This window comes from Petaurus breviceps, unplaced genomic scaffold, assembly GCF_028583685.1.
Source record: "Petaurus breviceps papuanus isolate PSGF00001 unplaced genomic scaffold, PetGlider_PUasm1.0 551, whole genome shotgun sequence".
NCBI lineage: Eukaryota > Metazoa > Chordata > Mammalia > Diprotodontia > Petauridae > Petaurus > Petaurus breviceps.
This window is the reverse complement of record NW_027186372.1, coordinates 5,798,869-5,818,601: the sequence shown is the minus strand read 5'-3', so window position 1 is coordinate 5,818,601 and position 19,733 is coordinate 5,798,869. Positions and strand designations below refer to the sequence as shown.

The 19,733-nt window shown below is 35.7% G+C and overlaps 1 protein-coding gene across 5 annotated transcripts in view; it reads left to right on the top strand.

Moving 5' to 3' along the window:
* Window positions 1-19,733, top strand: part of CPEB4 (cytoplasmic polyadenylation element binding protein 4) — an 80,289-nt gene that overhangs the window by 20,305 nt on the left and 40,251 nt on the right. For all 5 annotated transcript variants that reach the window (XM_069102349.1, XM_069102351.1, XM_069102348.1 and 2 more), the window contains exon 2: window positions 3,268-3,349. In XM_069102349.1, the coding sequence (XP_068958450.1) occupies window positions 3,268-3,349 (82 nt within the window). The remainder of the gene's footprint in view (window positions 1-3,267; window positions 3,350-19,733) is intronic.

Sequence of the window (19,733 nt, the reverse complement as noted above, 5' to 3'; positions counted from 1 at the left end):
GGACAAAGGGATACTTTCAGATTGGAAAGTGAGTACAAATAACTCAGGTAGATCAAGTGAATTATTAAACTTAATCAGTGGAAAGTTTTTATTTTTGTTTGTAAGAGAAATATAATGGAACATAGAATTAAATGAAAGGGGTAAGAATTGACTTTGGAAAATGTAAGGGATGAACTATTGTTTCTTTCAGGTTATATTGGAGGTATGCATGTGTGTGTGTGTGTGTGTGTGTGTGTTTCAGAGATGCAAATTTTTTTCCTTCTTTTAAAATATAATTTTGAAATATTTTTATCTCCTCCTCCAAACCTAGCAAGCTTAAGTTTTTCTCTCCCTCTTCATCTAGAAAAATTCCAAAGCAATTTGTGCAATGTGTATTTTAGGATTCCTCGCCCACTTTTGAATGAATCTTCCTTATGCCAGGAATATAGTCCAGCAGGTGTTTTTTTTTTTCTTAGTGCCATTTTTAAATAAAGGGAAGTAAAAATAAATAATTACAGTGCTAGTTGAGAAAAAAAAAGAAATTGAGATACAGTCATTTGCATTACTAAATTCTTAATTGTGTCAACCCTTTATACACAAAACTTTTTTTTGTGGGGGGTGCTTTTTAAGGTCTGAAAACTTGTTCATTTAATTTAAAGAAGGTGTTTCAGCAGATTCATCTACCCTTTAGTAAGATCTTGATTTGTTAAAACTTAGAGGGAACAGCTCCCTAACAAATCTTAAGCATACTGTGCTACAGCATCCCATTTTCCTTGGAGGAGGTTTCATCAGAATAATGAGACTATGCCCTGCTTGGGTTAAGATATTGAAATTATGTCCCAATGCACTCAGAACTCATTATACCAAATTTATTTTTTTATAGTGGGGGTAGCATGTGTTTTCATTGTCTTCGTATTTAGGTTACTGACCTTGAAAATAAATCAACAATATTATAGAGCAACAATCAAGGCTATCTGGTATTTGGTAAAAAGTAGAAAACTAGAGCAATGGAAGAGAATAGGAATCTCATAAAAATGCAAATTGGTATAAATGGTTGCTATATAATAAAGCTATTGATGTTAAATGATAGGGAAAGAAATCATTCAACAAATCCTGTTATAAAAATTGGGTACCAATATATACAAAAATCTAAAGAACAGACAAATTGATGTGTTAAAAATTGAAGAATATAGAAAAATGCCTTAATTTCAAATATAGAAGAGTGTTGAAATTATTGGAGACAAAGTTGATGGATTTGGTTGTATAAGAGTAAACATTTTTCTCAAGGTGAATTCAATTCAACCTAAACCAAGTCAAGAATAGTAATTAATGGGGTTTTTTTGATGAAGATGTGATAGTGACTAATGTTACATCAGAATTTTCATAGCAAATTATTATCTAGTCACAAATAGACAAAAGATAAGAATGGGCAGTTCACAACAGGACAACCCAAGCACTTGAAAAAAAATAACAGCTTCATTAGTCATTAAAGAAATAAAAGTTAAAACATTTATGAGGTACTACTTCATACACATCAATTAGGTAAAAATAAATAAAACTTATAAAATTCAATATTTGTGGGAGAAATGGGTACACTGATGGCATTACAGATTTTTATACTCTTTCTGGAAAGCCATCTTGGCATTCAAATGAATTGTAGGACAGGTTGGGAACGCATCTCAAGAAAATAAATGGAAAAAACAACTACTTAGACAAAGACGCTTATGTAGCATTATTTTTAATAATAAAATATTGAAAGCAACCTTCATTCCTAGTTGGGGAATTTCAAAGCAAACTGTGCTATAACAATGTAATTGAGGACTATATTGCCATGAAGGATGAAAAATAAAAAGAATATATACAATATGGAGCGATCTAAAGGAAACGCTGCAGAATGAGAAAATAGAACTAGTCATGCTGCATGTACACTACTATGAACATATAGGATTTATATATTTTAAAATATCCAAATTATATACAGGTAAAAGGATGACTTTTTGAACAGATGCTGCAAATGTGTTTACCTAGTTTGATTAAATAGTAGCAGCTGGTCAATAACAGGAAAAACATTTTTATGAGAATGTTCCTTTAAAATAGTTGCAGTAGTTTGCTTTAAATCACAAGTACAAGGGTGTTACAGTGGATAATAAGTTGCTTTTGATACTTAAATGTTTAAGTTGATTAAGGCCAGAGAGATAAAACAATTCTATTAATCTCTGCTGCCTCTGTTCAGAAAATGATAATGTATTATATTTAAGGACAGCCTTGATTATATGGAAGGAAAAAACAATCTCAAGTTTTAATTTTCTATGACTATGTAATAATAATAAGGATATTACTTGTTATTTATATTTCCAGTATTCCAGCAAGCATTTAGTGACTTTACAATGTAAAAATTTAAGATGTGGAAAAATTCTCATTGTGAAAAATGTCTTCAGGGAGGCAGGGTAGCATGCAATGGGTAGGATTCTGGACTTAGAGGAGTCAGGAAGTTCTAGTTTTAAATCCCTCCTCTGACACTAGCTGAAAGACCCCAGATAAGCCATTTATTTCTCTTTTTTGAGACTTAATTTATTCATCTATAGAATAGGGATAATGCCTTTAATATCTACCTCAGAGAGTTATTTTGGGCTCATATCACATCAGATAAGGTACAGCACTTTGTAAATGTTATAGTACCATATATCAGCTGTTGTGACTGTTATTGGACCAGTTAACCCTGTTGCTATGAGGAACTTCCAGTGAGGAAACTCCTTCAGCTCTATAGATGGACACATGTAGGGCTACATGGAGTCGGAGAGAATGCCTGGGGCACTGAGGCTAAGGGCATTTTCCCAGTGCCCCACAATCATTAGGTGTCAGAGATAGAACCTGAACATAGTATTTCCTGATTCTGAGGTCTGATTCCTTATCCAGTACCAAGCTTGACTCTATAATTATGTTGACATGGATGCCAGAGTGTATCTACTTAGCCCTACTAAATAAACAGTAACAGTTGGTTAGGAAAAAATTTAAAGCATTTTTTTCCTATTGTTTGTTTAAAATATATAATAGTGTTTGCAATGAAGTTATTGATAGGGATTTATTTTATTCTACTCCTTGCTGGCTCATTGTAGCATTGAAGTTTTATAAGTATTAATAGAAATAATTTGGTTTTGGCTTACCTACAAAGAAACTTAATTTTGATTCTACATGAACAAGAGTGAAATTGCTACTGTAATCTATGCCATACTTAAATATTTAAATAATACATTTTTAAAAGTAGTTTGTCAATGTTTTTGTTTTCAGGAGCGCCCAAGGACATTTGACATGCACTCATTAGAGAGTTCTCTCATTGATATAATGAGAGCTGAAAATGATTCACTTAAAGGTAAATATAACTATTTTCCTTTAATAAATAGTTAAAAATAATAGTATGTCTATGGTATAAAACTAATACCTTGTTCTGGCAAATGTGATAGATAAGGTACTGTAGCTTTTCAGTTTTATCAATTTGACGCATGTGGCTTTTTTCATATCTGAGGCAAAACATGCTTAGTGCACATGATTATATGTTTATCTGACATAGTGGACATAAGTTAGGTGTAGTTTAAATGTCTGTAGTTAGGGCTTGGTTCCCATCCCCCCACCCGCTGCCCCCCCCTCCCATTTTTGTTTCACTGGGCAGCATGTCCCAATTTAAAATGAAAGTTTTGTAACTTCAGAATTGTTTTCTAAGTAGTTTTCTGAAAGAGCACTGAAACTTGGAAGTTGAGAGGTCTAGGTTGTTTTAGTTGTGACAACCAAGTTTTGTGACTTTGGGCAACTCATTTAATCCCTCTGGGCCTCAGTTTCCTTCTCTTTCTTAAAATTAGGGGGTTTGATTAGCTCTGAAGATCTCTGAAAATCTAACAATAAATGTAAACCCTCTGAAACAGAAATCATTTCCTCTCATAAAGGCCATCTTGGATCCATACAAACAAATCTAATAAGTTAAACATGTATATATTTGATCATTTTCATTTCGCTTTGGACTTAATTTATTATATAAAACTAGTTTTTCAAAAGCGTGGTAGCTATATTTTAAAAGATTCTTTTAAATATATATGGAAAATAAATATCATATGATACTAAAAATATGAATGCCATGTAAAAATGTTGTGATTGTGGACTTTGAAGAGGGTTTTTACTGAATGTTTCAGAGATTTCTAGGTTCTTTTGAATAATTCCTTAATTCAAAATGATGCTTATTGAAAAACTAATTCAATGTAAGATGCATATAAAATCACTCAATAAATGTGCATTAATTACAACTCACAATTACTTGTTATGATTTAACAATCAAAGTTTTAAAAGATAAAGTTGTAGGCAGAATAATAAGGTCGTTTAAGAAGCAACTAGGTACTGCCTATTTATTTCTTGGCATGTCACTGAGTCATTTTGAGTGTCAGTTCCATTCTTTCCCCACCACTCTCCCCCACACTTTAATGTTAGGATTTTTAACTAAATGACTATGTGATCTCTTCTGGTTCTAAATCTTATGATCCTAAATACAGTAAATCAGCAATAACTATCAAGTAGGGAACTGCCTACTAGTACTTAACAATAGTTGTAAGTGAAGAGTAAATAATAGCAAATAATAATAGCTAGCATTTATATATCCCTTTAAGGATTGTAAAGTGAGTTTTACAAAAATCTCATTTTATTCTCAGAACCACCCTGTGTGCTATTATTATCCCCATTTTGTAGACAAGGAAACTGAGGCAAATGAGAATTAAGTGACTTACCTGGGTGCCATACAGCTAGTAAGATCTGAGTCCATATTTAAACTCAGGTCTTCCTGATTTCAGGTCTACTGCTGTACCTATCATCTAGCTATAGCTATTACTGTAAGTATATCAATGTGATTAGATTAAGCAAATTAGCTAATGTTGCTTTTTTAGTCTGTTTAATCTGCCTTAGTCTATATATTTGTGTTTTTACTATATCTTTTTTCTCTTCTTTCCTATTGTTAGCAAAATTTAGTTGACTAAAGTTAATTCTGAAAAAGAGATGCCTAAAATATAATGAACATAAATGTCTCTTCAGATTGTCACTGAATACCTGTTTTCTCATGGTAATCACACAAACCTGATTTCAGTACAACATTGTATTTTGTTAACTGCCCTAAAACATCCTATGCATGTCAAATGATTTTTTTCTGTGTTGTTTTTAAGGTTTAAAAAAATCTAACGTTTAATATAATAGACTTAAAATGTTGATTTGTATTGATAATTATTATCTCAAATAGTTCACTTTATAACAAAAACTTAGGTTTGTTCTGGGCTGTTTTTATTATGGTTTCAATTCTGATTTAGTTCTACAGAGCTACTTTAGATATGGTAAGTTACTCTTTGAAGAACAGGGCCCTGTAGTAGTCATGAAAATGTACCTAATGTGACAGTGTTTCTATTTTGAGAATCAGCTTGGAGATATTTTAAAAATTGAATAGCCGCAGCTCACTTCTTACTACAGGAATCCAGTTCCTTTCCATGTGCCCTATTTCACCCTGAACCTTCTGGGCATTGGTTCTGTGAGATCAGCAATGAAATACGTACCTTCTTTAAAACTAGTACTTTTGAGGCCTGAAAACTTAAGTAAAATAAAATTAATTTCAGAGGTTTTAAAATATGATGTCTGTGAAGGCAAGTTTGTGTTTAGCTTTTTGGCTTTGCTATTCTGATCTTTCCAAAAATAACTTGAGCATGTTCTGCAAGTAGTAATTAAAGTTACTCTGTTTATTTTTCCTCTTTACTCTTCATTCGCAATTCATATGCATACGATTCCTTTTTGGCTTTATTACCCATAAAGCCATGCTTAACAAGAAAATTCTAAGTTAAATGACAATTAGATAGAACATTGTGGTTTCAGGGTGGTTTGTTTTTTTAAAGCATGAACTTTTTTCTCCTGTTCTAGTTAGAAATCATAGTTAATGTGGTGACAGCTCTCCACCACATACACAAAAGGTGACATTCTTATAATCCCCTTTATACTTCATAGCATGAGTTTACTATTGAATTTCTTTAAATAAATGTTGCCAGTTCAAAATGACTCATAATAATATTCAGATCAAGAATTATTTTATATTGTGTTTTGATAAAAGTTGAAGAGAAGTCAGTTATTCAGAGAAAAGCATGAAGTGCCTTGTTGTATAGCACTGTACTAGCTAGAAGATGCCATGAAAACATTTAAGTCTCCTGCCTTTGTAAGCTTTACTGTCTAGCAACATGTTCTGATATACAAATAATTGTATTACAGTATATACTACAAAATTTTTCATAGTGAAGTTTATTTTTTAAAACATTTAAAAACTTGAAGGATATTTTCCTTTTCTCTCTATGTGAATTGTTTTCATCTTTCCTTCCTCCTCTCCTCCCTCCCTCCCTCCCTCCCTCCTTCCCTTCCTCCCTCCCTTCCTTCCTTCCTTCCTTCCTTCCTTCCTTCCTTCCTTCCTTCCTTCCTTCTTTCTTTCTCTTTCTCTCTTTCCCTCCCCATATCTTATCTCCATATCCTTTCTCTGGGCAGCTGCCACTTCTGTATGTTATTTTTATCCAAGAGATTGTGTGTTGCCTTCTGCATACCCAATGCCAGTGATGATCTGCAGAAGCCCTTCCCTAGAGACTAATTTCATCTTCTTTACAACATACTCAGCCTTCAGGAGTTAAGAGCCTGAGAGAGAGACTAATTCTGAATTTGGATGCTCCAGATGGTAGTTTTTGCCCTGCTGCAGTCTTATTAGGCTTATCAAGTATTTTCTTCACCTGGAAAGAAATCTTATTCTACCAGTATAGAAGCTGAGATGATTAGTTAGTGAGTGTTATGGTTTTTATATCTCTTATGTTTGTTCTAGGCGGAGAAGTTGGTTGCTGCTTAGACATAGCAGCATGAAATAGATTAAAGCCACATGTGCATACATCTGTTTTTAGTGCTTTAAAACATAAATTGTAAGCTGCCAAATGATTCATGAAAACCCATTATGCTACATATAATAGGGAATATCTTTATATATTAAGTAGTATTTGGGTGTGGGGCATGGATAAGAAGCTGGGCTTAATATTAAAGAAAGGGGTCAGCTGAGGTGAAACAATTCATTGGATGGATGGAAAGGAAACAGAAGATTAAGTATCTGAGAGAAGAAACAAAAGAATGTGCATAAATGTAATCAGAGACCAAACTGAATTAAATAATAGATGTTTCTTAGTGTCTTAATCTATGTGTTCTTCAGTGATACACTAGAAACCTAAAGTAAAAATCCAGCAAAAGTAACTTATGAAAATTGCATTGTTGTTATTTAGAGACTAATTGACTTAATTGTGGGAAAAGGTAACAGTATGTGTATTTTTCTCCCAAATATTATGGAATATTTTCTGCTTTGTATAGTGTACAGAAAAATACAACTTTTTCATATTCTTATAGGTTTGTTATGCTGAGTTTTTTTTTTTAAGCAATTGGGGTTAAGTAACTTGCTCAAAGTTACACGGCCAGGTATTTCTGGGTGGGTGCTAAGTGTCTGAGCCCGGATTGGATCCCAGGTCATCACGACTCTGGGGTTGGCGCTCTTACTTGCTGTGCTACCTGGGCACCCCTTGTTATGCTGAGTTTTAAGTAATTTCATAATTTTTCCATTGGAATTAATGATTGTAATTGCATCGAGAAATTCAGATGACATAATAAAGCTTCAGTGATTTGCATTTATCAGTGGAATCCAAAGAGCTGACTCCAATCTTGATATATGTATAATATTATGCTGTTGGGTGTGTGTTAATGCATGGTTAAGCACTTTGCCACCTCCACACCTTTGTTATCTCTTTTTCACCTCTGCTCTTTTAGTGTTATTTCAAGAGAGGTGGATGTGTTCCAAAGACATTATGTGTTACTCCTGGTATCTGAAGGAGTTTGGACCTTGCATTACTAATTGCCTTATGCATTTTTTTCCCTTTTCTTACCTTATGCAGTAATTTTTGGAGTTCCCATTTTTAATTGCTGTGGATTGGTTTGAAATAAATACATATGTGAGTGGGCAACTGATGATCCATCTGTACCTCTTTGTTGCTAAGCACAAAATTTTATAAAAAAGTACCTCAAAGAAAATGAACTTTAAGTTCCCAAAACCTGTTTCATTTACTTAAGATTAATCTTCTCACCCCATCTGCTTTTTGCATTTTTTGGTGGTGATATATTTTATGTCACTAAAGGATAATGACAATTATGGTTACTTCACATTTTCTAACTTTATGTCTAGAAAGAATTTGGCCTACTTAGACCTTAAGCCATCCTGTGACCTGGCATTGTACACAATTTCCTTTCATACAAAATCTTATTAGTACAAACTGCCATCCCTCAATTCTGCTCAACTTTTCCTTTTCCAGAGAGTACTACACACATACATCTTGAACATTATACATATATATTATATGATGCACTCAAAACATTAGAAATTTATGGTGCCACCTGAATTTCTTGGATGTAATCACAACTCTTCAATGGAAAAATTTGTAATTACTTGAAACTCATTGTAACAGATAAAGAAATTCCTTATCAAAATATAGACTAATTGACTTAACTATGGTCAAGGATAATAACACTTTTGCATTTACAGATATTTGTGATCACCTGTAAGAGTTGATAAGATAACTGAATTGAAATGACCTTATCATCCTGTAATATATTTGAACCAGTCCATGAATAAATTAATTAGAAAGCCTCAATGGAACAATGATAAAATGGGTGGTTTTCAGTTTTCCTTGCATACAATAAGAACATTTCATATTCGATACTAGCACAAATGGGTAGAGAAAAAATAATTTCTCCCATGGTGACAGAACTGATTTGTCTGTATTTAATTCTTTTTGCCATAGGTAATTTAAATGGGAACAACTTGACAAAAACTGCTCAAATGGACCTCTTCATTTAAGGGAAACTTAATGGGGCATGTAACAAGAACTTCAAAGAAGTAGATAATAGAAACTAGTTAATTAATACCCGGAATTATAATCAAATTTATCTTTCAAAATAATTACAAAATACATGACAGCAAATGCCTTCTGTCTAAAAGTAAGAATTGTGAAAATCTCAAAAAACTCTAATTGACAGAACAGTTTTAAAATCCAAAAGAAAAATGTTTCATGAAGACCTGGGACAACTTAACTTTGTATGATTAACTTTAAATGACTAGCTTTTTCAATTTTTTTACACAAGAAATGTGGAATTAGAGGCGGCTAGGTGGCACAGTGAATAGAGCACTGGCACTGGAGTCAGGAGGACCTGAGTTCAAATGCGGCCTCAGACACTTGACACAATTATTAGCCGTGTGACTTTGGGCAAGTCACTTAACCCCCAGTTGCCTTCCAAAAAAAAAAAAAAAGAAATGTGGAATTAATTAACAACACAGTGATCTCAACAATAATTCTAGCTTATATTTGTATAAGAGGGCAGCCAGGTGGCACAGTAGATAGAGTTCCATGCCTGGAGTCAGGAAGACCTGAGTTCAAATATGGCCTCACTCACTTACTAGTTGTGTGATCTTGGGCCAGTCACTTAACCCTGTTTGTCTCAGTTTTCTCGTTTTTAAAATGAACTGGAGAAGGAAATGGCAAACCCGTATCTTTTGCCAAGAAAACCCCAAATGGGGTTATGAAGAGTTGGACGTGACTAAAATGACTGAACAACAATACATTTGCATAATACTTTTAAGGTTTATAAAGCTCTATATGAGTCATTTGTTAGGTTTTTCTCATTGCAATTATCACTTTCCTACATGAAATTGATTGTCCAAATAAAGATTTACAGAACATTTCTTTTGCTGTATTATAGTGTCTGTGGAAATTTTCTGTTCTTGAGGCTTCATAGCTTTTGTTCATTTTTGTTTTGAAATATTTGAGAAAATGCACTTTCAATTTCAGAATATGGACCCTTTTCTCCTTTTACTTTAGTCTCTGAAAAGGTAACTCTTATCCTTCATATATCGTTGATCTTGTTTGATTGTTGATCTTAGCCAAGGTCCATTTGAATCCTCTCATCCAGTATGTTGGCTATCCCTTCCAACTTTCTGTAGTTCTGTGTTCTAATATATTAGTTCCTATGTTCATCCCCCCACCATTTTAATTTTTCAGTCTTACCCTATGTATTGGTTTGTTCCTTGATGTCTCTAAAGATGATCAATGGCCCCCTATATTTAAAAATCTCTCATTTAGAATCTACTGTTCTCTCAAATTATTGTCCTAAATCAGTTTTTCCCTTCATAGCCAAAAACCTAATAAGAGTTATGATGATACTAATAATAGCTAGCACTATAAGTTTTGTTGAGAACACTTTATATATAATCAGAATGATCCCAACAAAAATCCTGTGAAGTAGCTGCTGTGATTCTCCCCATTTTACAGATGAGGAAACTAAGTCTCAGAGAGGTCAAGTGACTTGCCTAGACTCACAGAGCTAGAAACTGTTTGAGGCAAGATTTGCACTCAGTTTTTCTTGACTTCAGGTCCAACACTTTTGTCTACTGTGCAATCTTTAGCTGCCCCAATGTTTTGCTGTTACTTCTCCTCTCAGTTGGATTCAGATTTACATTTTGGCTTCTGGTCTTATCAATCTTCTGCTATCTCCAGAATTACCTATGAATTCTCTTCTCTATCTCTCTCTCCACCCCTCTGGACTCTCTTTCCTTCTCCTACCTTCCTTCCCTCTCTTCCCCTCCCCCTGTACTACTCTCCTTTTTTCTCTAATATTCTTTCTCTATCTCTCCTCTTTCTCCACCTCTACCATTTCTCAATTGTCAAATTTGACCTTTTCTCAGCCTGATTTCCTCTTTTGATAATGTTGACCAACCTTTCCTCCTGGGCACTCTTTTTCTCCTTGGGTTTTAGTGACTCATTACCCATTCTCCTTCTACCTGTCTGACCATTCTTCAGTTTTCTTTGATGGTTCTTCAAGTATATCATGACCTCTAACTGGAGATTTATTCCAAGATTCTGTCCTAGGCTTTCTTCTCTTCCCTTTCTACATGTGTTCAGTTATCTCTATATGCATGACTTCTAGGTCTATATATCTAGTCCCTACTGAACCCCAAATGTGTATCTCCAGCTGCCTATTGGACACGTCAAACTGCATATACCGTCTTCAATGGGATCATCTTAAATATGATGTAGCCAAAACATCTCCAGAACATATTATCTTTTCCCCAAAATCTATCCTTCTTTCAAATATCTCCATTTCTCTCAAAGGCATCACCATCTTGCTAGTCCCCCCAGGTGTGCAACCTTGGCCTTATCTTCAATTTCTCACTCTCCATCATGCAAGTTGTCAGATATTATTGTGTCACAACATCTCTTGCATCTGTCCCTTTCTCTCTACTCACATGACCACTACTCTAGTTTAGGCCCTGATCACCACTTGCTTGGACAGTTGTAATGGCCTTGTAATTGTTTTCCCTGTGTCAAGTTTCTCCCTATTCTAATCCATTATTCTTAAAGCCAATCAAGAGGTTTTCCTAAAGTTTGATTGTGTTACTCCCCTACCCAAGCTCCAATAGTTCCTTCTTTCCTTTGATATCAAATATAACCTCCTATGTTTGACTTTTAAAGCTCTTCGTACCCTGACCCCAACCTGCCTTTCCAATCTTGTTATACTTTACTCCCTTTCCTACACACTAGAGTCCAGCACCATCTGCTACATGAGACCTTCCACAGCTGCTAATGCCCTTGCCACCACAATGATTTGTGATGGGTGTGTATGTATGTATGCATATGTGTGATATACACATATGTATATGCACATACACATGTATATACATGCACACAGGGCATATTGTATATATACATATAACACATGCACTGTGCATATATGTGTATGTGTATATATACATATACACACATACATACAGACACAGTATGCTCCGCACGCACACACATCTCCCTCAACAAGTTTCTTGAGAGCAGGGACTGTTTCATTTTTATTTTGGTATCTCTAGCTTTCCAGCACTTAGTGCAGTGCCCAGTACATGCATAGTAGGCACTTACTGGTTAGTATTTTATACTGTTTTTGAAAAGGTAATTCTTTTGTTCTTAAATGATCTAGATAAATATTTAGAATATCAGCCCTTTCAAAGTGGTTATCTTTATTCCTTCTCTTCCTAAAGAGAACTGGATTTTTAGTCAGAGGACTTAGGTTCAAATCCCAGTTCTGCTACTAAATACCTGTTTGACCTTAGACAAGTTACTTTCCCCCTTCCTTGGTCTCATTTTCTTTAAAAAATGAGGGCCTGGAATCTTCTCTAAGGTTCCATCTAACTCTAAATCCTAATTTGTTCCTTAGGAATTTATTTCTTTTCCATTTCAGTTACCTATTTTATTTATTCTTTTGACCAGATATTTTGTATCTATTATTAAACTTTTTATGTGGTCCAGCCCTTTCCAATAAGCAGACCTGATTATTATTAGGTTATTATCAGAACTCATGTCTGTATAGCACTTATCTCAAAATTCTGTAAAGTAAGTGCTGTTGTCCCTGTTTAACAGATAGAGACATAGGTGCTGAGGTAAATGACTTTCCCATCTTTAGAAAGGGGCAGGTGTCTGATGTAAGGATACAAACCCTCATCCAGACCCAAGTCCTGTGTTCTTACATATTTTGCCACGATTGTTTTAGGTCACTTTTTAATAAATATCTTGTTCAAATTAAAAAAAAATAAATGTGTGAAGGAAACAAGCAGTAGTTTAATTTGGGAACAGCTGGTAAAGAAGATCTGGATTCTGGTCCCTACTTTTCATGCAATTGTCTGTGTAACTTTGGGCAAGGAACTTTATTTCTTTGACATCAGTTTCTTTCCTGTATGCCTAGCATAGTGTGTGGCACATACTGAGCATTTATTAAATGCTCAATAAAGTAAGGAGCTTGGACTAGATGACAGCACCCTCCCTTCTCGCTCTCACTCTTGATCAGTCTAGGTGCCTGTACATTTTAGAGCCAAAAGAGAAATTAAAAGTTGTAACATGGGCTTCATGTGGCTAAACTTGCTGAGCTCATCAGGCTTTCTTGAACGGTTTGGATGATACCAAGTGATGCAAACCATAGTGGGGGAGTTCTCAAAAACTGCTCAAAAGTGACAATTTACTCAGTACTTAGGATCCTTATAAATAATAGCATAAAGACCATATTAGAGTAGTAGTTAACTTTTAAAGTAGATGTTTGGGAAAGAAATACGTTTCTGTTTCTTTCTTCGTGCATGCCCCCACATGTTGCTGCTGAAATGGAACATCCTAAAATTTCCTTTTCTTTGGGCCTTTGACTAGTGCTGCTGTGTCTGCCTGCCTGATGGCATCTGGGATTCCTTCTTGAGGTAACCCTGTGGGTGAGGAAAAGAGGGGCAAACGAAGGTGTGGCACATGCTTTATTTTTTATTACTAGGGTGAGATTTTTGGCCAACTTTTAATACATTGAAACTATCATCTGCTTCTTGTTTGCTTTCAAAGAGAGGCTCTGTTTGGAGGTAGGGATTACTTTGTGGGCATTGTTGATTGGTTAAGTTGATAATACTTTCACAGATTGTATTTGCGGTGGTCTTGGTTAAAATCTCAGGGAGTATTCTAAGAACTGTTTGTGAACTTTGGTACATACTTTTGATTGGATTAAAGAGGTCCTCAGTAATGACTTTGGCACCTAAACACTGAGTTTTAGTGTTGGCTCAGTACTTCATGTGTATTTCTAGATGCTGATCTAGCCTGTTTGCATATTACCTGCTTTTAAGGTCTGGAAGAAACCTAGTAATTTACTATTTTTTTCTCCTATCCACAAATTTTGTGAACAAAATTATAGGTAAATATGCTTGACCCCCTGATATATCTCTTTATTTCTATCTGTCTCCATACATACACGTACATACATATATACATATAGCTATATAAATATATATTTATAACATACATGTTACATACAACAACGTTATATATGTATATTATATACAATATGCACATACAGTATCTTGCAAATATGTAAACATGTTACATGTGTAACATTTATTAGTTATAAATATGTATGCATATTATATATAATAAGCTTGTTAAACATAGAATATATCATATATAACATAAGATGTATTGTACACTATATATAGGTAGATATATAGGTATCTGTATAGAGCTATATACTGTGTATTAGCAAATACTTGCTGCTTGTTTCTAATGCTAAATTGGTGAGGAGCACAGGATAAAAATAATAATCATTTCACAATACAGACTCAGCATCACTTAAAACTTGTTTTTGTTCAAGGAATAAATGATTTCCATTCTCAAAATTTTGTTTCATTGTTGCCCTTAGTGATTGCATGAAAGGAATAAAATATAGCTGATTAAGTTTAGAACAGTGGAATATAAGCATTACATAAATATTTTACCTTTTTTTTGACAGTTCATTTTGTATTGAGCTATTTTGTGGGATACAGTAGGGCCTTCAGTAAGGATTAAATGTAGGATTTCGTGGTCCTTGTGACCTAATGATTTTGTTTGAAGACCTATTAGGATTCTAAGATAAGGTATGATATATCAGAGTATTGAAAAAATTAGATGTGGTAATTTTCAGAGAAATATTAGTGATAAATTGACAAACTTCTTTTTTTGTATGTTCTTATCTTTGAAATTAGTACTATGCATCCATTCTTTATTATCTTTGTGCACATCTTACCATATGTACAAACTTAAATGGCAATATTTTCCTCAGAGGTAAAATTTGAATGCTGCATGTATAGTTTACTAAAGTTTGACATGTGTAGAGATTTAAGGGATTTTTTTTTTTTTTGCTTTTTGGAGAGGGAGAAGGCAGGGCAATTGGGATTAAGTGACTTGCCCAAGGTCACAGGACTAGTAAGTGTTAAGTGTCTGAGCCAGACTTGAACTCAGGTTCTCCTGATTCTAGGGCCAGTGATCCATTCACTGTGCCACCTAGCTGTCCTGGGAATTTTTAATGTATAAAAATGATGACATATTTAGTTTCCCTCATATTTAGATTACTTCAGTACTTCAGTGGATCTATTTGACTTCATTGATGTGGGGATCCCCTTCAGTGATGCAGATCACTGTGACTCTTGTCCATGTCTTCCTGTAAACCCTCTATAGGAGAGTCACACAGTATGCCTGAGGGATTTCCTCTATATCCCTTGATATTGCATGGATACCTGTGGGCCACACAGGATATCCACTGATTGTTTCTCAGTGTTGCTACATGACCAGCCTTTCTTTTTTTTTCTTCCTGGTTATAACATCTTTAATGGCATCCTTGATACTACTTCTGTGTAATTATGTTTTGTTTACCCATATTGTCTGTAATTTTGATTTTATCAGTGTCATTGTGTCTTCTAAACTATAAGTTCTTAGAGGTTACTCTCATTCTATCTAAATTGTTATACCCCTCCTAGGACAGAATCAGATATTAATAAGGGTCAAATAAAAGCTCTTTGTGGTGGAATTATTCCAACAGGGAATTGCCTAACGTCTTTCACTGATTTCATATAATCTTGGCAATTGTTATTTGCTAACTTTCTTTGAAAGAGAAGCTTATAATGCAAAGGCACCTACCTTATAGTTCTTATGTTCTTTTTTTTCACATTTTATTTGGCAATAAGGAGAGGGATCAGTTGAATAACCATGGCTACCAAATTATTACTTCATGATAGAGATTTCTTCCTAAGACCTGTCCACAGTTTATTTTTGTTATACATAAACTGTATACCCAGTTTGTGAATTATGCCTTTTTATTCTCTATCCTCTTCCTCCTCATTATGATTTATATCAAATCAGTCTAATTGTTACTTATTAATAGTAAATGATTTGGTGAAGGAAGAGCCTGTAGCAACAAAATTAAAATGTGATCTTTGAGTCAAGACTTCATTTATCTGTGCTAAATCTGGTTTTATGTAGAATTGAATTGATTTTATTTAGTTACATGTTATGGCTCCTTGCTAAAAACAAGGCTTGCTTGGTTCCAGGTGTCACCTGGTAACTGGCCTATTAAGAACATTAGTGGGACTCTGAAGGGAATCTGGCTCCCTAGACTCTTTAGAAGGTAGCTATGCTGATGCCAGTTGCTACATATAAGGAAAGGGAAGAAGTCAACTAATTAGTAGAGCTTTTTTTTTTTTTTTAGTTCTTGAGAAGCCAAAAGCAAATGCAAATAACTTATTCTGGAGAAAAACCCTATTCTTTATTGAGCCTTGTATTCTGGTTGAACTACACAGCATCTCTAGAACTATGGTTATGTGAACCGAGAAGTGGCTTCTGCATACCCTTAGCAACGTGCCTCCAAGCAATGGAAGGACTTGATAAAACCATGCTTAGAAGTGGTTAGTTTACACTAAACCCTCTCATGTATCAGGAAACTGAAGAGGAAGAAGTGGACAGCGCCATAAAAAGCGCCCTTGACTTGGGAGTCATGGTGCCAGTACTAGCTCTGCTACCAACTGGTCACAGGACTCATTGAAAATTAGAATGGGACAGGACCTGCTTTACAAGATGATCTATTTCAATATCCCTTTTGTTCTAGATGATAATTCTAAGGCCAAAAGAGTTTTGTCCCAGCCATATAGCAAATTAGTGGTAAAACCAGAACTCAAACTCTGTTCTAACAAAACTTTATACCATACTCTTAGGCAAGTCACTCAACTTAGTGCCTAGCCTTTGGTTTCCTTGTTTATGAAAAGAAAGCATCAAGTGATCCATATGATCACTACCAAGTTTTAGTTTGAAACAAGCGATATATCTTATGGGTGCATATGGCAGTATCCCTCCATGGAAGTCTTACCCATCTACAGCTAAGTGGTACAGTAGAAGATCCAAGCTATGACTCTGGGCAAGTCATTTATCTTTTTTGCCTCAGTTTCTTTAACTGTAAAATGGGGATAATAGTAAAACATACTTTGCAGGATTATTGTATCAAATAAGATAATATTTGTAAAGCATTTAGAACAGTGTCTGGCACATATTAGGTACTATATAAATATTAGTTCCCTCCCCCACCCCCATTCCTCCTTTTCATTCCCCTACTTTTCTACAGAGAAGCCAGCTACCACATAATTAACCAGCAAGGTATGTAGTATTTTGGCCACCATGCACCTTCTGACCACCAGCCTCATGGCTGTGTCAAAGGGTTAATCAGTGCATATGTATACATTTTGTCAATGGCTACAGTATCTTCATTCTTCACTAGAGGCTACTTGACTACAAGCTCTTAAGACTACCTTCTTTCTACCACTTCACTTTCATTGAGCTCAGGGGCTCAGTGACTAGGCTTAGTTCTCTAAAGATCTGGGAGTATGACCTGCTATATGCTCAAAAGTTATGAAAAAGGGGAAAAATTGTTCTGAACCTTCATTTCACCTTAGAGAAACCTCTTATGCCCTCTAACCCCATTCATAGAACTTAGATGATTTGTTTTTAATGGCCATATGATTCATTGAAGCATAAGAAGTTAACTATGAATGAGCAATAGATTCACCTCTGTTCCATTGCTGCTGGTTCCACTTGTGTTCTAGGCCCCTGTTTTGAGATCCCTGCCCCAACCACCATAGCTTTCTAGGATCATTTCCAGCTCTTTTGTACTGCCTACCTAAGCTGCAGAGCCATTGGTAAGATGTGAGATGTCTTTCTCCAGGTGAGCAGGACTCGGAATATAACTTAACGGGTGGGGTATGGGTGTGTGTGTGAAGAGGCTACGTGGGTAGAGAAGACCTAAATATCTACAGGATAAATCTTGCCCTGACACCTGACTATTTTTTTTGAGGGGCAATTGGGGTTAAGTGACTTGCCCAAGATCACAAGACTAGTAAGTGTTAAGTGTGTGAGGCCAGATTTGAACTCAGGTCCTCTTGACTCCAGGGCTCTATTCACTTCCCCATCTAGTTGCCCCTGACACATGATGCTTACTTGACTGCATCTCAGTCTTGAATTCACACCCAGAGTTGAGTGTAAACCACTATTATCTTTGTAATTAATAGAATCAATAATAGAATAGATTAATAGAATTTAGAAGACTTATAGTTTTGACAGTTTGAGAACAGCATGTAGCTATCAACTGGGAGGCTGAGATTTTGCCCCAGAGACCAGCGTCCTGGGAGAGCATCACTCCTTGTCCCGGAGGGCATGCTTTTCCACCTTGGCATCCATCTAGGGCCTGATACTGTTGTCTTTCCATGTTCTGTGGCCATGATGGCCACAAACCCTCCTGTTTTTCAGAATGTCTTCTCACAGTAAGGGAACACTTTGTCCTCTCCTTTCACCTCCATGGCCTCACCATTCATACCAAATCCTGGGACCCATTCTCATGATTAGTGACAGCCTCTCCAGGAACTTCTTCAGGAATATCTTCAGGAAAAGTCCCAGCCAGGCTTTACTTCACCCTCTCACGCCCCCTCCTTCATAATTTCATCTACAGTCTTCTCTGTACCAGCTACAGCTGGACACCCTTTCCAACATGCCTCCAGTGAATCTAGCCCTGTAACCTTGGACTATAATCAGGTCAGTTCTGTCAGTGCTCTTAGGTGAGGTCCTCTCCATCCTAAGCTCTGTTCTCATTCCAGTAACCTCTCTTTCTCATATACTTCAGCCATAAGCAGGATTGATTATACTTTAGAAAAACCACTTCCCTTCCCTAGGCCCCCCACCCCAAGCCTCCATTGAATTTGTTCCAGGTGCCAAGTTGCTAGTTACAGCTTTATCACTTTCCTTGGGTTTGCCTATTCTGTCAACAAACATTACATGTATATAGTAAATGAAGAGTTGTGATAGGTGTTAATGGGGAGGTATGAAGTTGAGATAAAAACAAGTTAAGAGCTAATATAATAGAATGGTCCCTGGGCTTGGAGTCAAGGTGGGATGAAATCCTGTTCTAGTTAAGTCACAGACCTTCTAAGCACCTCAGGTTCTCATTTCTAAAATGAACTTAATACTTAGATAGCCATCCTCATGGAGTTGTTATGAGGGAAGCCCACGGTAAACCCTAAAGCGCTATGTGGAGTGAGTTAACATTAAGAAAGTCATTACTCCTTTGGATGTGATAGCCAGGTAGAGACCTAAGACAAAAATATGCAACTGTAATACACAGTCATGCAGAAGTATGTTAGAGAAGTTAAAAACAAAATTCTCTGTGGGGTTTGGGGGGGAGATCATTACTGAAGGTGGGGATCAGCAAACATTGTGTGGAAGCAATGGCATTATTTAAGTTGAGCTTTAAAAGTGGAGTCAGAATTCAGCAGGTGCAGCGAGGACACTCCAGGCTTAGGGAACAGTGTGAGACACACAGGGAGTCACAGAAGTGTAGGCCATGTTTAGGGCAATAGTTGTCTGATATAAAGGGCAGCGAATGTGAGAAAGACTGGGAAGGCAGGGCAGTGCCAAGTTGTGGAGGGCTTTAATGCCAGCAGAGCTTGAACTTTGCTCAGTTGGGAGGCTTTGAAGAACTTGGAACAGAAGAGCAGCATGACCAAATATATGCATGACAGAGATTGTTTTGGCATCAGTCTGAGGAATGGTGAATGTGTCCCATGAGCCTGGGTAGAGCAGCATCCCTGTGACATGACTTGTGCTGGGAGAGACGTACAAAGATAAGCTACATCACAGCTTTTAAGTGAAGTTTTTCATAGTTGAGTTTTAATTGTTTGTAGACAAAAAAACAATTTTTTTTGAGGAATGCCCAGAAATATTTTGTGTAGAAGACAATAATATCTCCATATTTATGTCAATGAAGAATCCTAC